Source organism: Diaporthe amygdali (assembly GCF_026229845.1).
Source record: "Diaporthe amygdali strain CAA958 chromosome Unknown NODE_30_length_622097_cov_64_914702, whole genome shotgun sequence".
NCBI lineage: Eukaryota > Fungi > Ascomycota > Sordariomycetes > Diaporthales > Diaporthaceae > Diaporthe > Diaporthe amygdali.
The window spans coordinates 2,997-27,286 of record NW_026517050.1 but is presented as its reverse complement, the minus strand read 5'-3'; the positions used below and the strand labels follow the sequence as shown (position 1 = coordinate 27,286).

The window sequence follows — 24,290 nt, the reverse complement described above, 5'->3', positions numbered from 1 at the left end:
TCTGTACTTCATGTAAGACTGTACCGTGTTCCCTTTCGCATTCCTCTGGCACTAATTTTCTCCTCAAAGCCGCAGTGCTGGGACGACATAGGTACAGCGGGTCACAGGAAACTTCTGGAAAATTTTCAGTGCATATAGTATCTCGTTATTGCAGCGCTGTCCTGAATTTAATTTTCCGAACCGCAAGCACTGAGCCTTCTGAACGTTCATATTACCGAGACGGGCTCGACGTCACCTCAACTGTTTCATGGTAGCTGAGCGTCTTGTTGGGCAACATGCTCGCATGTCCCATTGCAACTTTTTTCCATTGAAAAGTGCGTGGGCTCCATAGTTTGCTCTTCATGGAGGCACCTCCTCATCTGGGAAGCAGCAACTGGACTGTGCCTGCATGGACATGGATGCATTCAGCTTCAACACACTTACACGCCCAAAGCTGTGGGGCGCATGGTGAGGAAACCTAACCCCTGTAACTTCCTAATCAGGATGCTTGATGTGCTCCTGCCCAATCGTAGGCGGTCGAGCCTCCAGCGCCAGGAAACTCATTGAGGGGGCTCCCGCCAGCGCCAGTTCGTCTCATGTTTGGCTTCTTCAGTTGACAGGTGGCGCCCGTGGCGCGCCCCAGCTCCTGCTGTGCAACATCGTGGGTTTCGTCTTGCAGCTGCAACAGAAGGCCTGGCCGCTTGGGGGACAACCATTGCTTGGCGTTTCCTTAACGCTCCTGGCATCTCACCTATCCCCCAAAAACCCAGGACCGGCCTGATGTTCCGGCCCATTGAACCAAAGCACAAGCCTGTCAAGCATAAGCCCAAGAGGCCCTGCGACCAGCTAGGCCAGCCCAGTTGCATGTTCGCGCCCTCTTGACGCAGGCGCGGCCGCTTTCGCAGCCAAAGCGCCAAACACAAAAACATCGTGCATGGCAGTTTTCTTGTGGTCAAGCAAGCTTGGCTTGAGGGCACAGAGGGTTTCTTGATGGCGTCTCAATTGTGGCCAACCCGCGAAACCCACTAGAAACATCCTCACAAAATCCAGGAGTGTGGCGCCAGCATCTGTTTGTACGGTTTGTCTTGCCTCTGGCGATGCAAGCCTCTCTTTGTATAAGATCTGTGGCCGCACCTCCCCACTCTCCCACTGCTCCGCCAGATCAGAGAAGTCGCGAACTTCTGCTATGTTTTGATGAACAAGATTCCCTCCACTCTCTTTTGTTTACTTTTTCTTCTCCTCTCTCTTTCATGAGCTCTTGAGACTCTTGTCATCTTCATTCTTTTCGCCTTTAGTCCAAGGTACCCATCTACTGTAGCAGGACTCTCTTTTTGAGCCCCTCGCTTCTGAACATTCATTTCTCACAAATCATTCAAATACATAGCATCATCAATTCATCATGATTCCCAAGCTGATCGCACTCTTCGCTTGTGCGAGCCTTGCTTCCGCCAACCCCGTAGTCTTAGCCAGGGCTGTTACCTCCCTTGATGAGTCCGCTTTTGCTGAGGCTCAACAACGTGACGACACCGCAACCAGGGCCGCGTCCAACATCAACATCAAGGTATGTCCTGCTTCTCTTCTTTATGTGAGCACGAACCTGACCACACACCCACAGACTTCTGACGGCAAATGCCTCTCTGTCGACAAGCTCTCGGGCGACTTCCGGGCCAACCTCACCCCTATCAAGGTTGAGCAATGTGGATCGACAGACGGCCAAGGATGGGACATCATTACTGCCGGGAAGCATATTTCTGCCCCTCAATCGATGCTCATTGTGAGCACTTCGACAAACGCTTGCTTCAACTTCGACCCTCGCCGCGCTGCAGGCAACCAGGTCCTTCTGTTCTCTTGCGGCGGCAGGGCTGATGGAGGTCAGTCAAACAACACCCCCACCCCTCGCGGGCCCCGCCGGACTTGAAATCGATTTCAACATGCTAACACTCAGTAGGTGGTGCTGAGACAAACTCTCAAATCTTCCCATTTAGCCAGCCAGACGGCCCTCAGTCGTTGCAGCCGCAGAACGCCCAAGGGAAGTGCCTGGCCGTAAAGGACAATGTCGTGGACATTGCCGACTGCAGTTCCGGGGATGCGACACAGGAGTTCCTCTTTAGCGGTGAGGCCACTCGTGCCTCTGGCAGTGCCTCTGGCATTGCCTCTGGAAGTGCTGCAGCTAAGGTGCCTAGAAGTAAGTCTAAGAACAAAGAATCCTCTGCAACTTCTGCTTTGCTAACAAGCTACTAGCCACCGGTGCTGCATCACAACCTCAGGCCACCGGTGTCACAGGAGTCAACACGGCCCAACCTGCAGCAGTTTCGGGTGCTGGCAACACGCTTGATCAGGCCGCAGTAGACGAGGCCCAACAACGCGATGACACAGCCGTGCGAGCAGTCAGCAATACCAAGATACGCGCTCCCAATGGCCAATGTCTCACCGTGGACCCTACCGCGGGCGATTTCAGGATGAACCTCATCCCTGTGACCTTTGCGGACTGTTCCAATCCTACGACTTGGGACTTGATCACTTCGGGCAAGCACAACGACGGTAGTGGCGGCGAGGCGGCCCTGATTGTGAGCACCGCCACTCAGGGCTGTATCTCTGTTGATCCTCGAAGGCAAGGTTTTGACCAAGTCAACTTGTTCTCCTGTGGCGGCAGAGCTGACGGGTCGGGATTGACAAATCAGGGGCAACTGTTTCCGTTCACAGGTGAAGAGAGCTTTGCGTTAGCGCCGGTAAGTGAAGGCAACAAGACCTGTGTCATCCCTGGGGATGGCAGACTAGAAGCTGCATCTTGCCCAGAGCCGCCGAGTCTGTTTACTTTGGAGCCGTAAAGGCTGGTGAAGAGAAAGGGAGAAAAGGCAGTCTTGAATGCATGTAAATTCTATGGCGCATGGCTTTTTGTTTCTAACCCGTAAAGCATGGCGGAGGTCGTTAGTCGATTCAGTAGAACCTACATACCTTTACTGTGTCTGTAAATACATTATTGGTCCTTGATGAACCAGAACTGTTGCACAGCAAGGATTCTTCAGTGTACTCGAGCGAATTGAGATGGCGATGTCTGGGGCCGTGGCGACAGACTCGAGGTACAGTGCCACGGCGCAATGATTGTCTTCCTTGAATCCTAGGCCCGGCAGAGTGATCGTTCATTTGACCAGAACCATCATCAGGTACAAAGTAGCAAAAGACTCAACATTCCAAGGCACGAGTGAGAGAAGACGCCCCACGCAAGAACAAAATTCGCATCTGTTGTTCATCATCGACTGTGCAAGAAAAAGACACATTTCTCTCATCTTGCTTGGGGGGGGGGGGCGGATCTTCGCTGCCCCTTTATAAACCTGCCAATCATCCCATTTCACACCACATGGCAGGGCGGCTAGGTCCCCGAGTTGTCTGCAGGTCAATTGTGGTCCAGCCAGGGAAAAGCTGGAGGGTGACAACCAGGGTTCGATCCTCGTCTCTGGCAATACAAAACAATTTTTTTTATTGATTTTCCTTCTTCCACAGCGGTCTCAGACTCATCATGGCAGGGATTACGGTGCTCCAGCATCGCCAGTCACTCGTGAGCAGCCACCTCCGAGGAAGTCTCCGATGAAACGTCACTCCCAACACCCTCTTTTCCATCAACGTGAGAAGACAATTTGGAGGAGGCTTCGAACTGATCAATGGCCGACTCGATTCGTGCAGGACGCCTCAGGCCCAATGCCGACTGCTTGCGACAAGACGCCTGGCGCAGACGTTCCGACTCTGCTGGCGTCAGGTTGAGCTAGACTTGGAGGTCAGCTTAAAACAGAAACTCGCCCCTCTTCCCCCTCCGCTGCGATTCGTTGTCTGCTCACATATAACTCCACGCCGACGGCGTGCAGGAAGAGCGCGGTGAAGGCCGACGCCCCGCTGACGATGGAGATGGCCACGTTGATCTCAATCGGGAGGCCATAGTAGTCGGCCCTGACGAGCACCTGCTGGTCGGGGCGTGCCCCTGTGAAATACGCTGCGCATTGGGGCCACGAGTGTTCGATCACGGACTTGGGGAGCACGCCGTCGCTGTCGATCTGGGCACAGGGCCGGATGGCTGCGTATCCTTGCCCGCTAATAGCGCGGCTGGCGATGCTTTGGATTATGCGCATTGTGATGATGCTCGCGGCCTGTTGAGTTTGTCAGTCAAGTCCATTCATCCAAAGGTACGGTTTTCCTAAGTTTGTGTGGGCCGAAATCGAACACCCGGGGAGATACGGCGCCTTACCAGAAACCAGGTTCGCAACATCCACGCTCGGTGCTGGTCGATCTGCAGTCTCTTGATATTTATCATCGCTAGTGAGAGGCAAATGGGTATTGACGCGCCAAGCAGCACGTTGGCAACTTGGAACGACATATCCCCTCCGAACGAATTCTTCACCGCCATCAACCCGCCGACCAAAGCAACTGCCATCAATATTATGACAACGTACCCGTTGATCCGGTGGAACAAGATTGCCTTCTGTCGGATGACGGGCACAAATTGGAAGAACAACAGAATGCAGCACGGAATTATCCCATAAAGGTGTAGCATCATGCCAATCTGCTCCCGCCCGCCGTTGAGGAAAAAGTAGCACTCCCCGGGTGCGGCGTGTAAGTTTGTTGTCAGCGAGTTTGGTTTGCAAAATACGCCATAGTAGTCCAGATATGGGGCCCGACTGATTGCGAAGCCGAGCAGGCCCAGGGCGAAGATGCACCAGAGGACGAAGTCGTAGCCATTTCGGAAACCGACGAGTCGATGAAGTCTCTGCCAGGAGGCAGCGAGAGCCTTAGTAGCCTGGGTGTAGAAGGCAGCCGTTCTCATCATCACAAGGAGGGGCCTCTGAGCTGCAGGGTGACGCCTGTGTCACTCTCGGAGGGGGTTACCGAAGACAAGACTTTATGAAGAGGCTCTGATGGTAGAAGCAGTATAAGGTCGCTTAAGAAGCGAGTGTCTCGGTTTGATCGAGCGCCAGGTGGGAGTTGATCGCTCGGCTATAAATAAGGCGAGCCCACTCCAGCCCTATTAGGCCAGAGTCATATTGACGGGAACACATCCCCACCCAGCCCTGGCAAAGACACGATAGCGTCACGGCGCCTGTCAGGATAAGCGGGATTCAGAAAGGGCTGCTTGGGTCGCGATAGATCCTCAGACCATTTGCTGCCCAACCGAAAGCGGTGTCTCGGTCGTGCTGCGACCGTCTTGTCATCAACGTGGGCGCCGCCGTGGAGCAAAAGCATTCGTCGAGCAGGCGTGGATCAGCAGGCGAATAACCGCCGCAGCGGAAGGTCGCCCCGCATCTCGCATCGTTCTGTATCCCTGCCCGCCGTGTGGTGGTGATGAGTGAGCGCGTGGCAGTCCGCAGGCCGTGGTCCGCCAAACCACGCAGCACGGTGGACAAGCAGGATGCGGGTGACTGAGGATGAGTCTCAACCGTCATCCTCGCTTCGGGCCGTCCAATTGAATGCTCACCGCCTCGGCGCTGCTTGGTCGACGCTGCGAGCCCGTGGCCAAGAGGCTGGATGCGTGCTCCAGACCGGTCATTCTCGTCGACCGCCTCATTGAGGCTCAGGTCATGCCGTGGGCGGTATTTGCGAAGCCATGCTGTGATAGGTCCGCCGCTCGTGGAGGTGGCCCCTGCGACTGTTGAGGCGTTCGGATGAGACATGCATTTCGGAAGGAGCCTAGCAGGCGGGAGGCGACGTCGAGCCTCCCGATCCTGGTCACGCAGCGAGAGATAGCCTCGGGTGAGACACGAACCATGGCAACGACGACGTGGGCCAAGGATGTGGGTACTCTAGCCGAGTATATGTAGCTGTAGACTCTGTTCGCCTTGGCACGGATAACAGCCATCTAGGAATTCCATGGGCCTAGTCTGTGATATGTGATGGGTCATTCTCGGCACGAGGCCTTGCTCGTTGGCCCATCGAGGCTGAGGAGGCTGGTCTTAGATGGAGCTTTTCTTCTCGTCGATATAACGACATGCGGTTTTCCTGGATGGGAGGGAATGTCAAGGCGTGAAGCTGAGGATTATGGCCGGATGAGTAGTAACATGTCGTGAATCAATTTGAAAAGTCTACTTTTCCAGAAGGCGTCGGGCTTCTGCCACATGTACCTATCTGACCAAGACCCCGTGGGAATATCCAATGAGTCAACACAACCGCGGCGCATGCCGAGCAAACACGTCGACATATGAGAATCAAGTCTTCGCAGTCAACGAGGCAGGATAAACGGGGTGGGTCTGCCGGCGGACATCTTTCGCTTAGATATATGCTACATTGAAGCAATAGGGCTGTCAATATCTCGGCCTGGTGCAACTGTGATTGGGTACGCCGCCTCAAGAGGCTGGGACAGGAAGCTGTCAGTGCCGACCTGTCCCACCGCTTGGCAGCTCAGTAATGCGAGTGATCTTGACTTGGCAAAACCGCCAGCAGGTCTCTTCGTATGCCGCAGTGGGTCGCGGGATCGACTCCTCCTGGAGAAAAGATTAGGAAGTCCTGCTTGTGGTGAAGATTGAGGGAGGCGGAATGTCAGAGGTGGGTTGATGTACATGTATACTCGGAAGAATCCATAATTGATGCCAAGTCGGCAATGTCTGGACCGAAGCCCACCAGGACAAAGACCGAAGGGCAATCCTTAATTCAACGTCGTTCGTCGCGTATCTGGCGATGATGACTAAGGGAGTCCCCTGTCTTGAACGAAAGCTTGTTCCCACTCTCCATCTCCTGGGGTCCACCGCCTCCACCTCCACCGCGACCCTTGCTGGACCCCGACTACCGCGTTGGAGACGACACAGAAACTGGACAGCACCACATGCTTCGATCGAATGCTCCATCACCAAAATCTGACGAATCTTGCAATGGAACCTTCCGTCTATCGCTGGGGCTCCGATACGAGATTCTCCGCTGCCGTCAAACCAGGGGGCTGAACTGAGGTTATTTTAGGACCGCGAGTTTGGGGCCCCTGCTGAAGCGTGGATCCTTGCTCCTACCAACAGACAGCTTATTTCCTTTCACATGCGCGCACATCCTCAGCTTCTCGCCTCTGTCTTGTGCGAGAATCCATCAGCGCTTCCTACTCGACTTGCTCGCAGGCTCCAGTCCATCACATGTAGGCCTTGGGGCTTTCAGGCGACCATAGCGCATCCTCGCCGACATCTAGAGAAACCCTGGGCGTGCTATCGCAAACCCGGCAACATGTCGCAACAGCCAGGGCCTCAGCCCGGTACCACCGCGCGAGACTTCGCAGTTCCGTTGGCGCCCATAAACACGTCAATATCAGAGCCATCCGATGCCTCAGCACCTGCGCCAGTTCCAGAGACGCCCGCCCGAACAGCACAACGAGTGCACTACGAAATGGAGGCTGACTCCAATGCTGGTCTCATCCGTCCCCCGACTAATTCACCTCGTACCGTCACGAAATCCGACACAGAGTTGCATCGACACCGAGCCATGACCAGCATAGGCTCTCCCATCCGTCGACGAGTCACGCGCGCAAATACCTTCAAGAGCATCGACGATTTCAGCGAATTCGAGCATGAAAAAGGCTGGCACCCAGGTGCCGAGCCGGGTTTGGATCCGTTCAAGACAGATGGAGGACGCGCATCGCTGCCAAAGCTCTCGGCTGCCTGTGAAATAAACGTTATCGACTTTTCGCATGACAATATCCATGTAACCAGGCTCGATAATGACAGCCTCGGGCCTTTCTTGAAGGAGCCTCAGCCGAGCTGGGCGAAATGCCGATGGATCAATATAAATGGCCTCAGCTGGGATGTGGTCTCGACTTTGGGCCAGTACAAACAGCTGCACAAATTGTCTATCGAGGATTTGTTGAACACGAGAAACAGGACGAAGACAGATTGGTGAGTGACAAGATTATTCTGCCACACGCGCCCTTCGCTGAGCTCACCGATGTAGGTACGCGAACCACGCCTTCATCGTCTTCACAATGATCAAACTTGTGCGCGTGTCAGACGAGAGTTCAAGCAGCGACTCAGATTCGGACTCGGACGTTACTAGTCGACACAGTGGGAAAAGTCGCAGAGGCAAGAAGGGCTCCGGCTTTGCGAAAGGCATCTCGTCAGCGGTCCGAAGCATGGTTGGGAGAACCAGACAGCCGAAACGGCCAACATCCGAGAAACTCGAAAATGGTGCCGAGAGCTCTCGATTCCAACTCCAGTCATGGGACACCGATCTCTCTACCGCGTCAGGAGCAACACTCGAGCGAACGGTTCAACGGTACAACTCTGGTCCCAACGAGGCGAGAGTCGAATTCATGGAGAAACATGCTGCCTTGGCATCCCTTGATCTCGCCGTGATCGCGGAACAGGTGTCGATGTTCATCACGAATGACAACACGGTCATCTCATTCTTCGAACTCTCTGCAGACATTATTGAAAAGCCCATTCTCACGCGGCTATATACACGAGACACGGTCCTCAGGCAATCATGCGACGCATCTATGGTCGGGCAAGCCATCGTAGACGCAGTAATTGATCTCGCCATCCCCGTGGCTACCACCTATGGCGATGTCATCGGAGACCTCGAGCTTGATATTCTGACGCGGCCCAATATCACCCATACCAAGAAGCTTTATATTATTATATGTGAGCTCAATAAGATTCTCAGCTTCATCAACCCGGTTGTCAATCTGATCAACGCACTCCGCGACCATAAAACGGAAATGAGCCAAGGTAAGCAATTCTGTGTTGTCTTTGCTTCCCGGTGTGTCACGAGAGTTGCGAGGCAGTGGGTACGGCATACTCGAAGCCTCCCTTAGCGTCCGCAAGCTCCGGGAATTGTCATGTCCATTAGGAACCTCACTGACACAACTTTGTAGAATCTGCTACAATTCACCTCCAGGACAGCTCAAAGGGCGTTATTATCACCCCGATGACATATACGTATCTTGGAGATGTCCTGGATCATTGTGTGCTGATTCAAGAGTCATTGAACGCCATCAAGGCTCAGGCGGACGGGCTTATCAACTTGATCTTCAATACGATTGCTGCAAATCAGAATGAATCGATGAAACAGCTCACGCTCGCTACAATCTTTTTCCTCCCACTGACCTTCCTTACTGGATATTTCGGGGTATGTTTCCATCAACTCAAATTGCTTCCACCGCGCTTTAGATTGCTGACTCTGGATTGTATAGCAAAATTTCCAACCCTTCGGTGACCTGGACCGTGGTATCACGTTCTTGTAAGTAATACCATACACGAGTTTACGAGGATTGCGCTAACATGTATGGGAAGTTGGATGATTGCGGCACCTATGAGTTTCGCAACGATTCTTGTATTGATGAGGGATCCCATCCTGGAGTATATCAAGAGCTTCCTAGTGAGGCGCTCTATTCTGCGATCCAGGAAGAACAGGCGAACTCGAAGCAAGAAGCGCCGCTAGCAAAGCCGCACAGCACGGTTTGTTACATGGCATCACCGTCCAAGATATTATAGTAGAGCTAGCTCTCAGCGTATAGCCAAATTGTATCAGCGGAATCCAGCATGTGGTATCTATCACATTTAGAAGTAGACCCCCTTTGGGTGATTGGATTCATTCCTCCAATGGACATCTTCAGGATATAGAGAGTGAGCGGGTGCTATACGATACTTTATAGGCCAATATCGAAAACGACAGGCCGCTTCGGTATCCCGCGTTTCGGCATCGGCTTGTCACGTTGAGCTCCTTGTTCCTGCCGACTTGTCCCATCTCGTGTCCCTGTTTTCGGCAGGCTACAGTCACTCAGCAGGGTTGCAGATAGGTCGGGCTGCTGTGCTGCGTGTGATCGGTGGGTGAGTCAGTCCATCTCTGTGTGACTGCAGCCGTCCGAGACTGGTCACCCGTTCGAGAGCGTGGCTTTGACCGCTTAGCACCAACCACCCTCCTCCCGCTCCAGATGTCACGGTATTTATTAGTCACTTCCCCGGTCTTTCTATCCGTGGAACGGGTCGGTGGTCGTTGGTTCTGATTGAGGGGTCCTCGCTCTCGGCTTGGATACCCAATAGAGAGACAGGTGCAAATTGTGCGCTTCACTTGAGGGGCACAGGCGAGTCTGAAGCTTTCCCAGTGCTTGTACTCGGGTGATTCAATCGCAAAAACTGTCTCATCTTTCACAATGCTCTTCTCCTCCATCCATCATAACGCTGGAAGGTGTTGGAATACTTGAGGTTGTAAGGTAGTTTCTTCGGCCAAGGTTGTCGAGATGATAGGTTGTAAATGTCTGTAGGCCCCAACCGCTTTTCCTGACATATGCATCTTGTCACCTAGCATTCTAACCAAACCAAGATGAAAAACAATAAACATTATGTGTTTGACCAGATGTGAAAGCCCTTAAGCATACTCCTCTGCCAGTGATGTGTTGCGAGCTTGAAACTAAAACTACATGACACAGTACAATTGGGTTAGCGCTCTAAAAGACTTCACTCCGTTCCTAAGGGTAATGATATTCAACAGTATTGGGAATGAGTTGTAGCTATGTCAGCAGTATAAGTTCCGAACTATCTAGGTCTTCTGTGACAATTGTGTAGAGGGAGTGATTAAAGTTGCATTGCACGGTCACTTGCCTTTCGGCTTAAATCAATATGCGACGGCGGCGAATATCTGAAATCTTGCTCGATTTCCAGTCGAGCCGGAAACGAGAGATGAAAACAAGTAGTGGACAAAAGCAATACCTAAAGGGGACAAATTTCAGGATGCAAGTTTCATTGTAGAATGACTTCTTCATGTAACTACGTCCAATCTCTTTGCTTTAGAGGTAGCGGGATGATACTGCTTGCTGTGTGCCAAGTTGTCTTCCAGATACGATAATCGGGCTCTAGACAGCGCGAAAAAGTCGCCTATGAGGTACTAGACCTCTGAGTGATAAGAATCAATTTATGCTTCGCAGTCACCTCTACCGACGAGATTGAGCCAATTCTTTTGGCACCTGTTTGGCGCATGGGCCAAGATGAGGACCTTGGAAGCACCACCAGAGACTAACATCGTGCTAGAGCCTGTGAATCAAAGCATATGACTATCAAAGCTTTAGTGTTTGAGCTTGTTTCCGTCTCTTGCGCAATTCTACCAATGTATTTATTGGCTGATGTTGAAGGAGTGATTGGCACAAGAGAGCGACAAAATTGTAAGAGTCTGTCAGTGTTATCTAGCACAGCCAGACACAAAAGGGTTCTTGTCAGTATTCACTGCCATCAGATGATTCCGTCCGATTCATTCTTCTTTGTGCTGATATAAATACAGACGGCCTTCGTTCGTCCTTAATTTTACCTTCGTCTTAAAACCACCAATCATCCAGACCCACTTCATAATTTGTTGGCAACCTAGACCGCCAGTCTACAGACGTATTCTGTTCTTTGATTATCTTGATCTACTGATCTCAAGCTAGAGACACCCATTTCGCCAACACAACACTCTCAACCAAAATGGCCGAGACAGCCGAAAAGACTCAGTCTGTCTTTTGCCAAAATACTCTAACAGCTCCTGAGATGTATCTGCGCCCCTTCATACCTCGAAAAGGCACGCAGAGACACTGCGACCACCTTGACAAGCTCCAGCCCGTCAAATGCAAGTCAAGAGAGCGGAGAATTGAGAGCCATGAAGTCGCTCTTTTCTTAGCAGCAGTTTTCTTAGAAGATGCCACTCACGGGTACTGGGTGGTCGACGGACGGTCTTCCTCGGGGAATGAATGGACCGCAATCGCCTGCTGTGAGACCTTTGAGCTCTTGGTACAATGCCCACCTGGGCAAACCATTACGTGAGTTCTCAATCTCAACCCACACCTTTTCCTCTCTCCGATTTGACTGACATATCAATCTCCTAGTCTTGGAAACTTGGACATGGAGGTCATCTTGCAGTCGTGCCTCGAGGATGCAAACGGCGATGCATTCATCCGGAAGCTTACCTCAACTGCAAAATGTTGGCCCACAGGCCACGTCCGCTTCAGGTGGCTGCTGAGAGGGACGTCAGCCGAGGAGGGCCCAGCTATGGACAGCAACACCAGCACGTCGGATGTGCAACGAAGAAAGTCCGTGATGCAATTGCTCAATCCCATTGAGAGGCTTCATCGGGCTCAATCGCATAAACGGGAGAGCTTGGTTCAACAAATGCCACCTCCTTCTGCAGTCCCTGCCTCGCAGTCCGCACCATCACAAATAAAACGCTGGACATCTTTGAGGCAGCGAAGCCCACCTCCTGGAGGAATCTGTGCCTCGCAGACCGCTTCGTCGCCGACACAGCGCAGGGAGTCCCTGAAAGAGCGAGCGTGTTCATTACTCCAATTCAAGCGACTCTCTCTCGGGTCTAATTCGCATAAGTCTCCTACCTCTTCGCCTAGGACCTCATCTTGCTACTCAAGAAGCATAGATACAGACACAACTTGATTCGCCATTGGTGTACTTGACGAAATAAAGCTGAGCATCATTTGATCCTAGAACGCACGAGGATACTATAACGCTTGCGAAGGAACATTGTGCCAAGTTGACGATGTCGCTCCGCCGATATCTATCCTCAAAGAAGTGGGATACTGGAATACACCACTCAACACTGGCGTGGCCGCAATGCAACCTAGGCTGGCGATTCCAACTGGGTTGCAAGATAAGATGCTTTGGATGTTGCAGGTTTGGCTGATAATGGCTCCATTCTATTGATTGCAGCCATGGCAGCACAGAATTCGCCGGGCAGAAAGCTATGCCGTGCTAGAGCGGCGTGGTGCTGCTCTGTGATGTCGTCAAACATGATTTGGGCAAGGTTTTCGGTTGGATGGTAATAGGAAAACTTATTCATAGCGAGCGCAGTATCTAATCATAGGAAAGCTCTGATAATTCTTAATACATATGGACATGTTGTTACAAATTTAGCGTGCGTACAAGCTGCTAGAAGCTACTATAGGAAAGTACGCACCTGCCAGAGTATCTATAAATTATACTTTAAAGGCTCGCCCTTTACTAAAGTAAACTTAACTAAAATAATAATGCTTTTATTTATACTTTACTATTTACTATATAATTTATAATACTTTATAATTATAAGCTTAGCTTATTAATTTATTTTTCTTTTTAGCTAAAAATATTAAGGATTTATAAAATAAAAAATTTATTTAATAAGCTTTTAATTACTTTTTTTATATATATTATTTAATATATTATACTATTTTTAATAAACTTTTTTTTTTATTATAAATCTAATTTAATTATACTAATAGTAAATACTAATATACTTTTTAATAACCTTTTAAAATAGCTTATAAATAATTCGCACTTATAGCTTAGCTAGTATATACTTTTAAAATTATATTATAAACTAAAAAAATACTAAAAATATATAAACTTAAATATATTTAATAATAAACTATAACTAAATTTATAAAATATAATACTTTTTTTTAAAAAATAATATATTAAGTATTTTAAAAAATAAAATATTAAATACTAAATAAAGCTTAATATATAATAAATAAGCTAAATTATTAATAAGCTAAAAAATAATATTTTTAAATTTATTTTAATATTTTTACTAATATATATATTAAAAAAACTTATTAAATTTAAAAAACTTACTATTAATAAAACTATAAAATATTATAATTTTTACTTAAAAAATATAGTTATTAAAAAAACAAATAATAGTAAAATAAGCAAAATAATTAGTAAAATTTAATTATAAATTTAAAAAAAATATAAATAAATTAATTTTTAAACTTAATCTTATATAACTTTTTAAATTTAATACTTAAAAATAAATCTTTTTAATATAGTAAGTACTTTATAATATTTAAGCTAATATAATATTAAACTATTATATATTACAAAATATACTTTATAAAAGTAAAAAGCTATATAATATAATTTAAAAACTAGTATTAAGTTTAATATAAGCTTTTTTTTAATAAATAAACTTTTAAAATTTTAAATATTAAAAGTATAATTACTATTAAAAACTTTTTATATATAATTAAGTATTACTTTACTTTAATATAATTTAAAATTAAAATTTAAAAAATTATATAAAATAAAGTTTTTAAACTTTTAAACTTAATATTTAAAAAATATAAAAAAATATTTATAAGCCTTTTAATATATAATTAAATCTTTATAACTATAAAATTTTTAAACATTTTTACTATATTTAAATAATAAAAATTATAAATTATAATACTATAAATATAAAAATTAAAAAAGTAAATATAGTAAACTTATAAATTATAGTAATACTTTTATTTAAAAATATAAAAAATATTATATAATTAAATATTAAAGTAATATAACCTTTTAAAATATTATTATATTAAAAAAAAATTAAATTAATTAATATTTTAATTATTAAATAAGTATATAAAATATATAATTATATAAAAATTAAATATAAATTATAATACTTAGCTTATTATTAAACTAAAAAATAAAAAGTAATTAATATTAAATTAAACTAAACTAGCTTAACTATTATTTATTAAAGTATAAACTAGCTAATTATTATAAAAAAACTTTAATATATAATATTTAAAATTTATTAAAAAGTAAATACTTTAATAAATATACTTTAGCTAAACTAAATACTAACTATTTAAAGATTTATAAGATTTTTATACTCTTTTATTTTTATTTTTTTTATACTCTTTATTCTTTATTCTTTATATTATTTTAATAATAAAGTTTTTTAATATATAAAAAGCTTAATATACCTTTCTACCTTATATAAAAACTTTAAAATTTATCTTTAAAATTTAATTTTATAATATTTTTCCTATAACATACTTTATTTAAAATAATTTCTCTTAAAATATTAGCTTTCTTATAATTAATAATTTATAATAATAACTTAAAATATATACCTAAATAATAGCTATAAATATAATAGCTAAGTATAATATATTAATAATAAACATATAAGCTTAATATAATATATAGCCAATTTAGTATAATACTTAGTAAATATATTAAAATACTTTTTATAAAACAGCTTAAGCTATAAGCATTTAACACTTTTTTCTTTTATAACTTTTTATATATAAACTTATTAATTATTAATCCAACACTTTTAAAAGCACTTTATAACTAAATATATATTTAAAAAAATAAAAACTTAAAAGTATTTTTAATACTATATTTAAAGTACTATATACTTATAAACTTAATAGTTTTTAATAATTACAGTATAGTATACTTAATTAATAATATTTAACTATTAAAACTAAACTCTTTTATTAAATTTATTAAAGCTAAATATATAAATATAAGAATAACTTTATTTTTAATAATTAAAAAAAAAAGCAAATACTTAAAAATATACTTAATAAAAAAATAAAATTATAAATTAAAAATCTTAAACTTAAAAATATAATAATTATAAAAAGTTTTTATATAAATATTACTTTTAAAGCTTATTTATAAAAATTAAAAATATAATATTATAAGCTTAACTATATATTATACTTTAAAATACTTAAAAAAAGTATAATTTTATAAGCACTTATTAAAAAATATAATTTAATATTTTTTAAATATAAACTACTCTTTATTTACTTACCTTTAATACTCTCTATAATTAAGCTTTATAGATTTTAATAGCTATAAAATATAACTAAAGTAATATTACTTCTAATACTTAAAAAATAAAAAAAAAAATAATATATATTTTACTTTTTAATAAACCACACATTTCTTAAAATAAATTTAAAATATATTTAGTACCTTAAATCTAAATACTTAAGAAAAAATACTCTAAAAAAACTTATTAACACTATAAAAAGAATGCAAATTAACAACATAGCATAAATTAACTGTAAATACTACTTAAAAGCATATATAATAAAGATTATATTTAAAGCTCGCTTAAATCACTTCTTACTAAAGCTTTTTTAAAGAATTTCCTAAAATCTATTTAATTTTAAAAAAGCCCTAAATTTTATAAAATAAGCTCTTATTATTAAAAATAAATAAAATAAAAAACTATTTATTTACTTTTTAATATAAAAAATAAAAAACTAAATTTTACTATTACTACAAAACTTTAAAGTTTAAGTTTATTAACGCTTTAAACTTATAATTTATATAATACACTTAAATAATAATATATTATTATTTAGCTAATAAACTAAAACTAATTATATAATATAAGTTAAAAACTTAAAAATTAAGCTTAAAATATTACTAGCAAATACTTATAAACCCAATAAAAGTTTAAAAAGAGCTAATTATAAACTTATTAAGCAATCTATTACTATAAGCTATAAAGTAAATTTACTACTATACCTATAGTTAAAAGCTATAAAAGCAGCTTATTAAATATACACTATTTTACTATATTAAATAAAAAACTAAAAATCCCTAATAAAAATACTTAAAAAATAGTTTACTTAATATTTCTATTAATATAAACTAGCAATTATAAGGAAATTTACTATAAATTTTTATTTTAATTAAAAAAGTATTTATATTTATAGCTATTAAGTTTATATACTTAATAAAAATAAAATATAAAAAATAAATAAGCGTTTATTTAAAACATAAAAGTATATTTATATAAAGTATTTTATAAATTATTATATATTTAACTTATATAAGATTTAAATTCTAATACTTAATAAAGTATAAACTATATATAATATACACTTTAATAAATAGCTTTTTTATAAAAATTTAAAAAATAAAGTATTTAATATATTAATAAAAGTAAAGCTTAATAAACTTATACTTATAATTAAAGTAACTAATAAAGTTAAAAAACTTATATATATTATAAATTTAAATTTATAAACTATAAAAAAAGCTTTAAATAACTCTAATTAACTTTAAAAAAGCAATCTTAAAAGTATACTACTTAATATAACTAACTTACCTAATATATAAAAAAGTTAAAACTTAAAAGTAAGTATACTTAATACTAAAAAATATAAATTTTATTAAAATAATATTTTTTAAAAAAAAAGTATAAATAATTAAATATAAAAACTTTTAACTTTAAAAAAAATATTTAAATTAATAAATATACTAAATTTAAAATTTAATTAATTTAAAAACAGGTAATTAAAATTACAACTTATTAACTTAATAACTAAATATTCCTTAATACTTAAATTATAATTAAATTAAAATTTAAAAAAAAACTAAGCTTTAGTAAATAAAGTTTTACTATTAAAAAAAAACAATATTTTAATAAGTAAAAATTTATTATTAAAAATAATTATAAAGTATATAAAAAAGTTAGTAAGAAATTATAAACCTTTAACATACACAAACTATTAGCTTATAATATAAAAAAATAATAAATTTAACTATTTCCTAATATTTATAACTTATTTTTTAAACACTCTAAAATTACTTAAAAATTAAAAAAAACTAAAAAATACCTATTTTCTAAACATATTATAGCTAAAATAAGCTAATATAAGTTAATAAATAAAGAGTATAAAAGAATATCACCCAAACCACTACTATACTTTATATTTAATTATTAAAGCTACAATTTATATAATAAACACACTAATAAAAAAAAATCCTTACTACTAAAGTAACCTTATAAAACTACTAAATAAATAACAAAACTTAAAAAACCACTTAATAAAAAACAATTTTATTAAAGCTATATATACTAAAATTTAAATACTAATTAAACTAAATATATAAAAAACTATAAAAAAAAAAGCAATATTAAAACCTTTACCTTTAAAATAAATATTTACTTATAAATTTAATAAAAATAGAAACTTTATAAAATATAAAGCACAGATTTATATATAAAAAAATCTTTAAGTATTTAACTTACTATAAAATACCTATATAATAACACTTATAGCTAAATCTTTCTAAATAACTATTATAATAACTATAAAGTTTAACTTAAAAATTAATTAAATAAATATAACTAAAATATTCTTAAATACTATAAAAAAAGGTTATAAATTAATATTTTATAAATTATTAAATAGCTTTTAAAAACTAAAAAAGTATATATTATTAAAATACACTTTATATAAACTTTAAAATTTACTATTATAATAATATAAAAAATTTAGCTATACCTTTAATTAATTTAAGCTTTTACTATTAATAAAAAAACTATATTTATTTATAAACTAAATAAAAGATATTATAATAATTTTTTATATAAATAATATTCTAATATTTTATTATTAAAAACACTAAATAAAAGCTTTTTAAATTAAAAAAAGTATTAAATATATATATAATATAATAAACTAAAAAGCTATAAAATAGTTTTTAAATATATAAATAATTAAAAATTATTAAAAAAGAATAATTATAACAATTACAACTAGTTCCTAGTTAATAAACTTAATTATAATAATTATATAAAACCTTTATAAGATTTAGCGATAGTTTATAGGGTTTATATTAGTAGTATAGCTATAAAGGTGATATTTAATTGTGCAATATTTTAAGTATAAGTAATAATTATTAGCTGTAAAGCTATTTAGTTAGTAAGACTGAATATTTAGATTGATGATTGAAGAGTTTGTTTTATGAAAGCTATTTATTGTAGTGATGATTATGTTTTTATATATTTTTAATTTTTTAGTGGCTTGTTAGCTTGCTGGTTGAGCTATTGAGCTATAGTGTAAGGCTTGATAATTTATTTTGTAAGCTGGCTTGCTGGGCTTGTAATTAAGTTTTGCGAGCTGGACTTTAACCCTGGGTTTTGTATATTCTGTGACTTTGTACTTTAGTGCTGTAGGGCTGGTATTGCGGTTTCCTTTTGTTGGTTTTCTGAACTGCTAGAATGGGTATTTTAGCGCTGTTCTTTTTATTAGTTTATAATATTATTTTTTTTTTTGCTTTTTTTGTTTTTAAAGGTGTTTTATAAGCTTTTTTTTTTTTTTACTTTATTATTGCTTATTTTATTATGCCTTTCTAATTTGTTATATTAAGTAGAATTAAGGGTTTTTAGGTTTTAAAATTTTTCTGTTATTTTAAAAAGGTTGATTAGTGCGATTTTTTTTTGTTGTTTATTTTTTAAAATGCTATTATAATGCTATGCTGTTTTTTTTGTGATGGCTAGGGTTTGTTGTTTTGCGAGGTTTTTGTGTAAGATTTTAGCTGTTGTGCTGAGTATGTTTGCTAATAGCGGTTAAAGTGTAATGTTCTGGATTTTAATAATTTACAGGATTTGTTATATATTTTGATTTAGTATTAGAAGCTGGAGGATGAGATTAAGGAGTTGGAGGAGAAGCTAATATGTTTATATAAGTAGAAGTGTATGTGGTATAAGAAGATGGTGTGGGCTATTTATTGGGGCTTGTGGAATTTAGATGAACTGGATTGTGTGGAAAAAGGGGAGGTAGATATTAAGCGCTAATGTATTATTAAGTAGTTTATTAAAGTAGCTGGTTATTGCTTATTTAAGGCTATAGGCGGAATAGTGGATTAAGAGGTTTGGCTTTGTGTTGGTAGTAAGGTTGGTGTTTTTGATTGGAGTTCTGTAGTGGCTAAGGATTGGTTTACTTTTCTGGATATTGGGGGTAAGGTGGCTAATAATAAAAATATGCCTATAGGTGGCTTATTTAGTAGCTAATTAAATTTTAACTAATATTTTGTTTTTTTTTTAACTAGTTAATTGTTTAACTGGTTAAAGTGTTTTAATTGGTAAGGGTGGTTTGATTAGTTGGGTGTTTAATTAATAGCTGTTTTTATTAGTTGTGGTGTTTTATTGCTATTACTTGATTAGTATTTTAGTTGACTAGTAGATTGGTTAATTGGTTTAGGTTTTGGGTTGTTTGGTTAGTTTAGTGGATTTTCTAGGCTGATTGGTTGCTGTAGTTAACTAGTTTATTTTTGTTTTATTTTGGGCTGGGTTTTTGGCTTAGTATTGTTGAAGGATTTGTTTGTAACTGGTAAGATTGTTGATTAGTTTCTATGTGTTTTCGCTTAAGTTATAGCCTTTTTATTTAATGAGGTATTTTATTATTCCTTAGTGTTATTATAAGTTTATAATTTTTTCTATTTTATATTTTTTATTGTATTTATTAATTATTTTAATTTGTATTTTGAGTTTTGTGTTTTAGGGTATTAGTTTTAAGAGTAAGATATAAAAATTATTATATTTTTTTATTTTTTGAGGTAGTAAAAGTTTATAGTTAATATTTAAAAGTTTTTATAAAATTTTAAATGGGCTAATTTTTTTATGGTTAAGTTTATTGCTAAGTTGCTTAGTTTTAATGTTTTGTTAAAAAAGATAGATTTTATCTTCTTTTTTGAGAATTGGTTTTTTAATTTTTTTTTGATTTATATATTTAGTTATTTATTTTTATATAAAAGAAAGTTTTTTTTGGATATTTTTTTGGATTTGTTTGATTTTTATTGCTTTTTATTTTACTGCTTTTGCTATAGTATTGTTTAGTAAAGCTTTATAGTATACTAATAGTTTATATTTATAAACTATAAAGAAGGGTAATTATTTAGTTGTGCTAGTTGTTGTGCTGTTGTAAGCAAACTATACTAATAGTAGTAATTTAATTTAGTTATTTTATAACTAGTTAAGGTAGTGCTAAAGGTATTGTTTTATAATTTAGTTAATTTATTTTATTTATTTATTTGTTTGTAAATATACTGTTATAAAAAGCTTATATTTTACTTTGAGTTATTTTATTAGTGATTTTTAGAAGTTTGATGTGAATAGTTTGTTTTTGTTTGATATGATTTTTTGTGGTATTTTGTGGTTGCTTATGATAGTTTGTAAGAAGGTGTAGGTAAGTTTTTCTGTGGTGCTGGCTTTTTTGTATGGTATGAAGTATATGTACTTGTTTAGTTTATAAACTATTATTAGAATATTGTTATAGAGTATTTTAGTTAAGGGTTTTTGTGAGAGAGGTAGTTTGATGATGAAGTTTAGGCTGATGGATGATTAAATAGCTATAGGTATTAGTAGGGGCTTTAATAATTTATAAGGTTTGTGTTTTGTTGTTTTGTTTTTGTTGTATGAGTTGTATTTTTTAATAATTTTTTTTGTTTTTTGTTGAAGGTTAGGAATTTGATAGTTTTTTTAAATTCTTTTAACTATTGCTGTAATGCTTTGGTGTTTGTGTGCTAGTGTTTTATAAATATTTTTAATTAATTGGTTTTGTTTTTTGGGATTTATAGGTGTTTTTATTATTTTATTAATTTTAATAGTAATATTGAGTTTTTAGTTAAGTGTAAAACTTCTATTTTCTTAAGTTTTAAAAATTGTTTATTTTTTAGGTAACTTTTTATTGTAATAGTTGGGTTTTTGGCTAAGTGTGTTTGCTTTGGTATTTTTAACTTTGTTTATATAAATGATTTTGATATTGAACTGAGATAGGAATTTTATATATCTGATTTGTTGCTTATTAAGTTTTTTTATTATAGTAAAGGTTGTTAGATTTTTATGATTTATATAAAGTTTAATTTGTTGTTTAGTGCTGATGAGGTATTGTTGTTATTTTTGGAATGTGTATATAATTGCTATGAATTTTTTGTTGGGTGTTGTGTAGTGTGTTTTTGGTTTGTTAAATTTTTTGCTGAAGTTTGTAATAATATGTATTTATTTTTAGTTGTTTTTTTATATGAGTTTTTTGCTTGTTGTATTGTTTGAGGCGTTTGTATGTATTTTAAATTCTTTTTTTAGGTTTGCTTTTTTGAGTATAGGGTTTATTATAACTTTGTTTTTAAGGGTTTGGAAAGCTTATTATTTTTTTTTATTTATTGGAATTTAAGGTTTTTTTTTGTAAGGTTTATGAGGGGTTTTGCGATGTTGCTGTAATGTGTGATAAATTGTTTGTAAAAGTTGATGTATTTTTGGAATGCTTTGATATTTTTGATATATATTAGGGTTAGCTATTTTTTAATTGCTTAGACTTTATTTTTCTGTATTTTGATATATTTTGGTTTGATGGTGTATTTGAGGTAGTTGATTTTTTAAGTGTGGAAGAAACTTTTTTCTGGTTTTATTAAGAGGTTTATATTTTGAAGTTTTTGAAGTATTTGTTTGATATGCTTTTTATAGGTTTTGAGGTTATTTAAGAAGATAAGGATATTGTTAAAGTAAGCGATAATAAAGATGTTAAAGTGTTTGTGTAGGATTTAGTTAATTATTTTTTAAAATGATATTAGTGTGTTAGTTAATTTAAATAGTATAATTAAGTATTTATAGTGCTTGTAGTGTGTTTAAAATGCTATTTTTTATTTTTTTTCTTTTTTTATTTAGATAAGGTTGTAGGCTTTTTTTAGGTTTAGAGCTATAAACTATTTTACTTTTTTGAGTTGATTTTATAGTTTTTTGATAAGTAGTAGTGGGTATTGATTTTTGATTGTGATATTGTTAAGTTATTGGTAGTTTATATATAGTTGTAGTTTGCTGTTTTTTTTTAGTATAAATAGGATTGGGTATTTTGCTGGTAACCTTAAAGGTTAAATATATTTTTTTTTAAGATTTTTATTAAGGTATTTTTGGAGTGCTTTAAGTTGTTTTTTATTAAGTTTATAGATTTTGTGGAATTTTAGTGTTTTTTCTTTTTATAGTAGTATTTTGTAGTTTTATTGATTGTGTTTAAGGATTTTTATGTTTAATTCTTTTTAGAATATTTTTTTAAATTTATAGTATTTGTATAGTATTTTTTTTAATTTTATTAAGGCAATTTTTGTGTTTGCTTGATGGAGGTAAAGGAGGTATTTTTGTGTTTTTTGTTTGTGTGTGGTATGTTTTTAGTTTTTCTTTTTGGAGTAATGTTTTTTTAATTGATTTTAGCTTTTTTGTGAGGTTTGTAAGGGGTTTAATTTTTCCCTGTTTTTTTAAAGCTAGGTTTTTTATCTGCTTTTAAAGGTATTTGTGGGTTTATTTAAGTGCTTTGTTATGCTGTTTTTAGTGATGTGATTTTGTTTTATGCTGTTAATTGCAACTTTCCTTTAGGGAATAGTATTGTTTTAAAAGATCTGGCTAGTGGTTTAATTGATTTGGGGATTTATAGTTTTTAGCTATGGAAGTTTTATGATTAGTTTATGTTGTGCTGTATTTGTAATATTTATAGTTATAGAAGTTGTGTATTTTTAGATTGAGATAGGTAGATAATTAGTTTTTATGTTGATTATTTTGTTTTTGTATTTTATTTTTGTTTTTTTTATGGTATTGAGTTGATAGGGGTTTTTTTTTTGATGCTATAGTATTTAGTTTTTATTAATAATTCTTAGTAATATAAAGTTACCTTAAGCGCTGTTATTTAATAATATGCTGTATATTTTTCTATTAATTTCTGCTTTTAGTATAATATATATGTAGTTTGTTTATATTATATAAAGGGATTTATAGTTTATAATTGTTTATTGTTCTATTATAGGTAATCTTACTCTTTTCCTGCTTTTTGTTGTTAGAGGGCTGTGATTTTTTGTTATATTGCTGCTTTTTGTTGTTGTTTTTTGTAATGTTAGCTTATAATTTTATATTTTATATGGATGGGGTAAAAGGGTATTTTGTAGTTTAGGGCTTTTTATTATTTGTATAGGTATTTTAATGGTAGGTGGGGGCTAAACTTAAAGGTAATATAAGCTTTTTCTTTATTGTAGTTTGTGAGTTCCTAGTGTTTGAGTTTATTTGTATTATAGGTTTATATGATAGGTTTTGCTTTGAACTGTTTAGGAAAAAAGGTATTTTATGCTTTTTTCTTAAAGTAGGTTTGATATAGGTTTTATATATAAAAGGCTTAGGATATATTGCAGTGATTAGGATATTTTAGCTATAAGTATAGCTTATCTTTTATTTACTATAATTTTAGAGGCTGGTTAAGTTTTTTATAAGTTTGTTTAATTATGGTGTTTATAATGGCAATTTTAGTTATATTAGTATTTAGGGTAATAGGGATGCTAAGTTTTAGATATTTTTTGGGATTTTTGTTTAGGTTTTTTATAGGGTTTTTATTTGTTTTCTTATAGTTTTTCTAAGGGTTTTTTAGTTTTTTATTTGTAGTGCTTAAATAGTTTAAGTTATTGTTATTTATTACTATATTGTATAGTAGTTCTTATTTTCCTATTACTAATTGTTTTTCTTATTAAGGTTTTTTAAAAAACTATTTAAAGGTTTTTTTTTTTGAAAGGTGTAGTATGTATTAATTGTAGTAATAGAAGGTTTAGTAAAGGGTTTTATATTGTTTATTAGTATTTACTATTTGCTTAGGAATAAATAGTAGGTTGTTTAGATTTTTTAGCTTTTATTTGTTAGGGTGGATTAGATATTTTATATAAAGGTTAGGTTAATAAATATAGTTAGTTCTGCTTTTTGGGTATATTATATATTTTTTACTAAGTAAATAGCTGTGTTGTTTTAGGAGGTTTAGTTGTTAAATTATATTTAATTGGTATTGC

The 24,290-nt window shown here is 36.3% G+C and overlaps 6 protein-coding genes across 6 annotated transcripts; 3 read left to right on the top strand and 3 right to left on the bottom strand.

Moving 5' to 3' along the window:
* Window positions 1-1,378: 1,378 nt before the first annotated feature.
* J7T55_014081 (mg2+ transporter protein) lies at window positions 1,379-2,911 on the top strand (the record flags this gene model as incomplete). Its single annotated transcript, XM_053132125.1, has 5 exons — window positions 1,379-1,540; window positions 1,595-1,850; window positions 1,928-2,164; window positions 2,221-2,708; window positions 2,894-2,911. The coding sequence occupies 5 exons, from the start codon at window positions 1,379-1,381 to the stop codon at window positions 2,909-2,911; spliced, it is 1,161 nt and encodes a 386-aa protein (XP_052989682.1).
* Window positions 2,912-3,529: 618 nt separating this feature from the next.
* J7T55_014080 (uncharacterized protein) lies at window positions 3,530-4,795 on the bottom strand (the record flags this gene model as incomplete). Its single annotated transcript, XM_053132124.1, has 3 exons — window positions 3,530-3,739; window positions 3,813-4,118; window positions 4,217-4,795. The coding sequence occupies 3 exons, from the start codon at window positions 4,793-4,795 to the stop codon at window positions 3,530-3,532; spliced, it is 1,095 nt and encodes a 364-aa protein (XP_052989681.1).
* Window positions 4,796-5,084: 289 nt separating this feature from the next.
* Window positions 5,085-5,636, bottom strand: J7T55_014079 (uncharacterized protein; the record flags this gene model as incomplete). The annotated part of the gene is made up of 1 exon (XM_053132123.1): window positions 5,085-5,636. The coding sequence occupies one exon, from the start codon at window positions 5,634-5,636 to the stop codon at window positions 5,085-5,087; it is 552 nt and encodes a 183-aa protein (XP_052989680.1).
* Window positions 5,637-7,164: 1,528 nt separating this feature from the next.
* On the top strand, window positions 7,165-10,053 carry J7T55_014078 (uncharacterized protein; the record flags this gene model as incomplete). The annotated part of the gene is made up of 7 exons (XM_053132122.1): window positions 7,165-7,829; window positions 7,885-8,660; window positions 8,807-9,060; window positions 9,125-9,171; window positions 9,311-9,389; window positions 9,607-9,761; window positions 9,840-10,053. The coding sequence occupies 7 exons, from the start codon at window positions 7,165-7,167 to the stop codon at window positions 10,051-10,053; spliced, it is 2,190 nt and encodes a 729-aa protein (XP_052989679.1).
* Window positions 10,054-10,545: 492 nt separating this feature from the next.
* J7T55_014077 (uncharacterized protein) lies at window positions 10,546-10,950 on the bottom strand (the record flags this gene model as incomplete). The annotated part of the gene is made up of 3 exons (XM_053132121.1): window positions 10,546-10,640; window positions 10,739-10,783; window positions 10,860-10,950. The coding sequence occupies 3 exons, from the start codon at window positions 10,948-10,950 to the stop codon at window positions 10,546-10,548; spliced, it is 231 nt and encodes a 76-aa protein (XP_052989678.1).
* Window positions 10,951-11,387: 437 nt separating this feature from the next.
* J7T55_014076 (uncharacterized protein) lies at window positions 11,388-12,268 on the top strand (the record flags this gene model as incomplete). The annotated part of the gene is made up of 3 exons (XM_053132120.1): window positions 11,388-11,719; window positions 11,786-11,989; window positions 12,088-12,268. 3 exons carry the CDS (start codon window positions 11,388-11,390, stop codon window positions 12,266-12,268), a joined length of 717 nt encoding a protein of 238 aa, XP_052989677.1.
* Window positions 12,269-24,290: the final 12,022 nt, after the last annotated feature.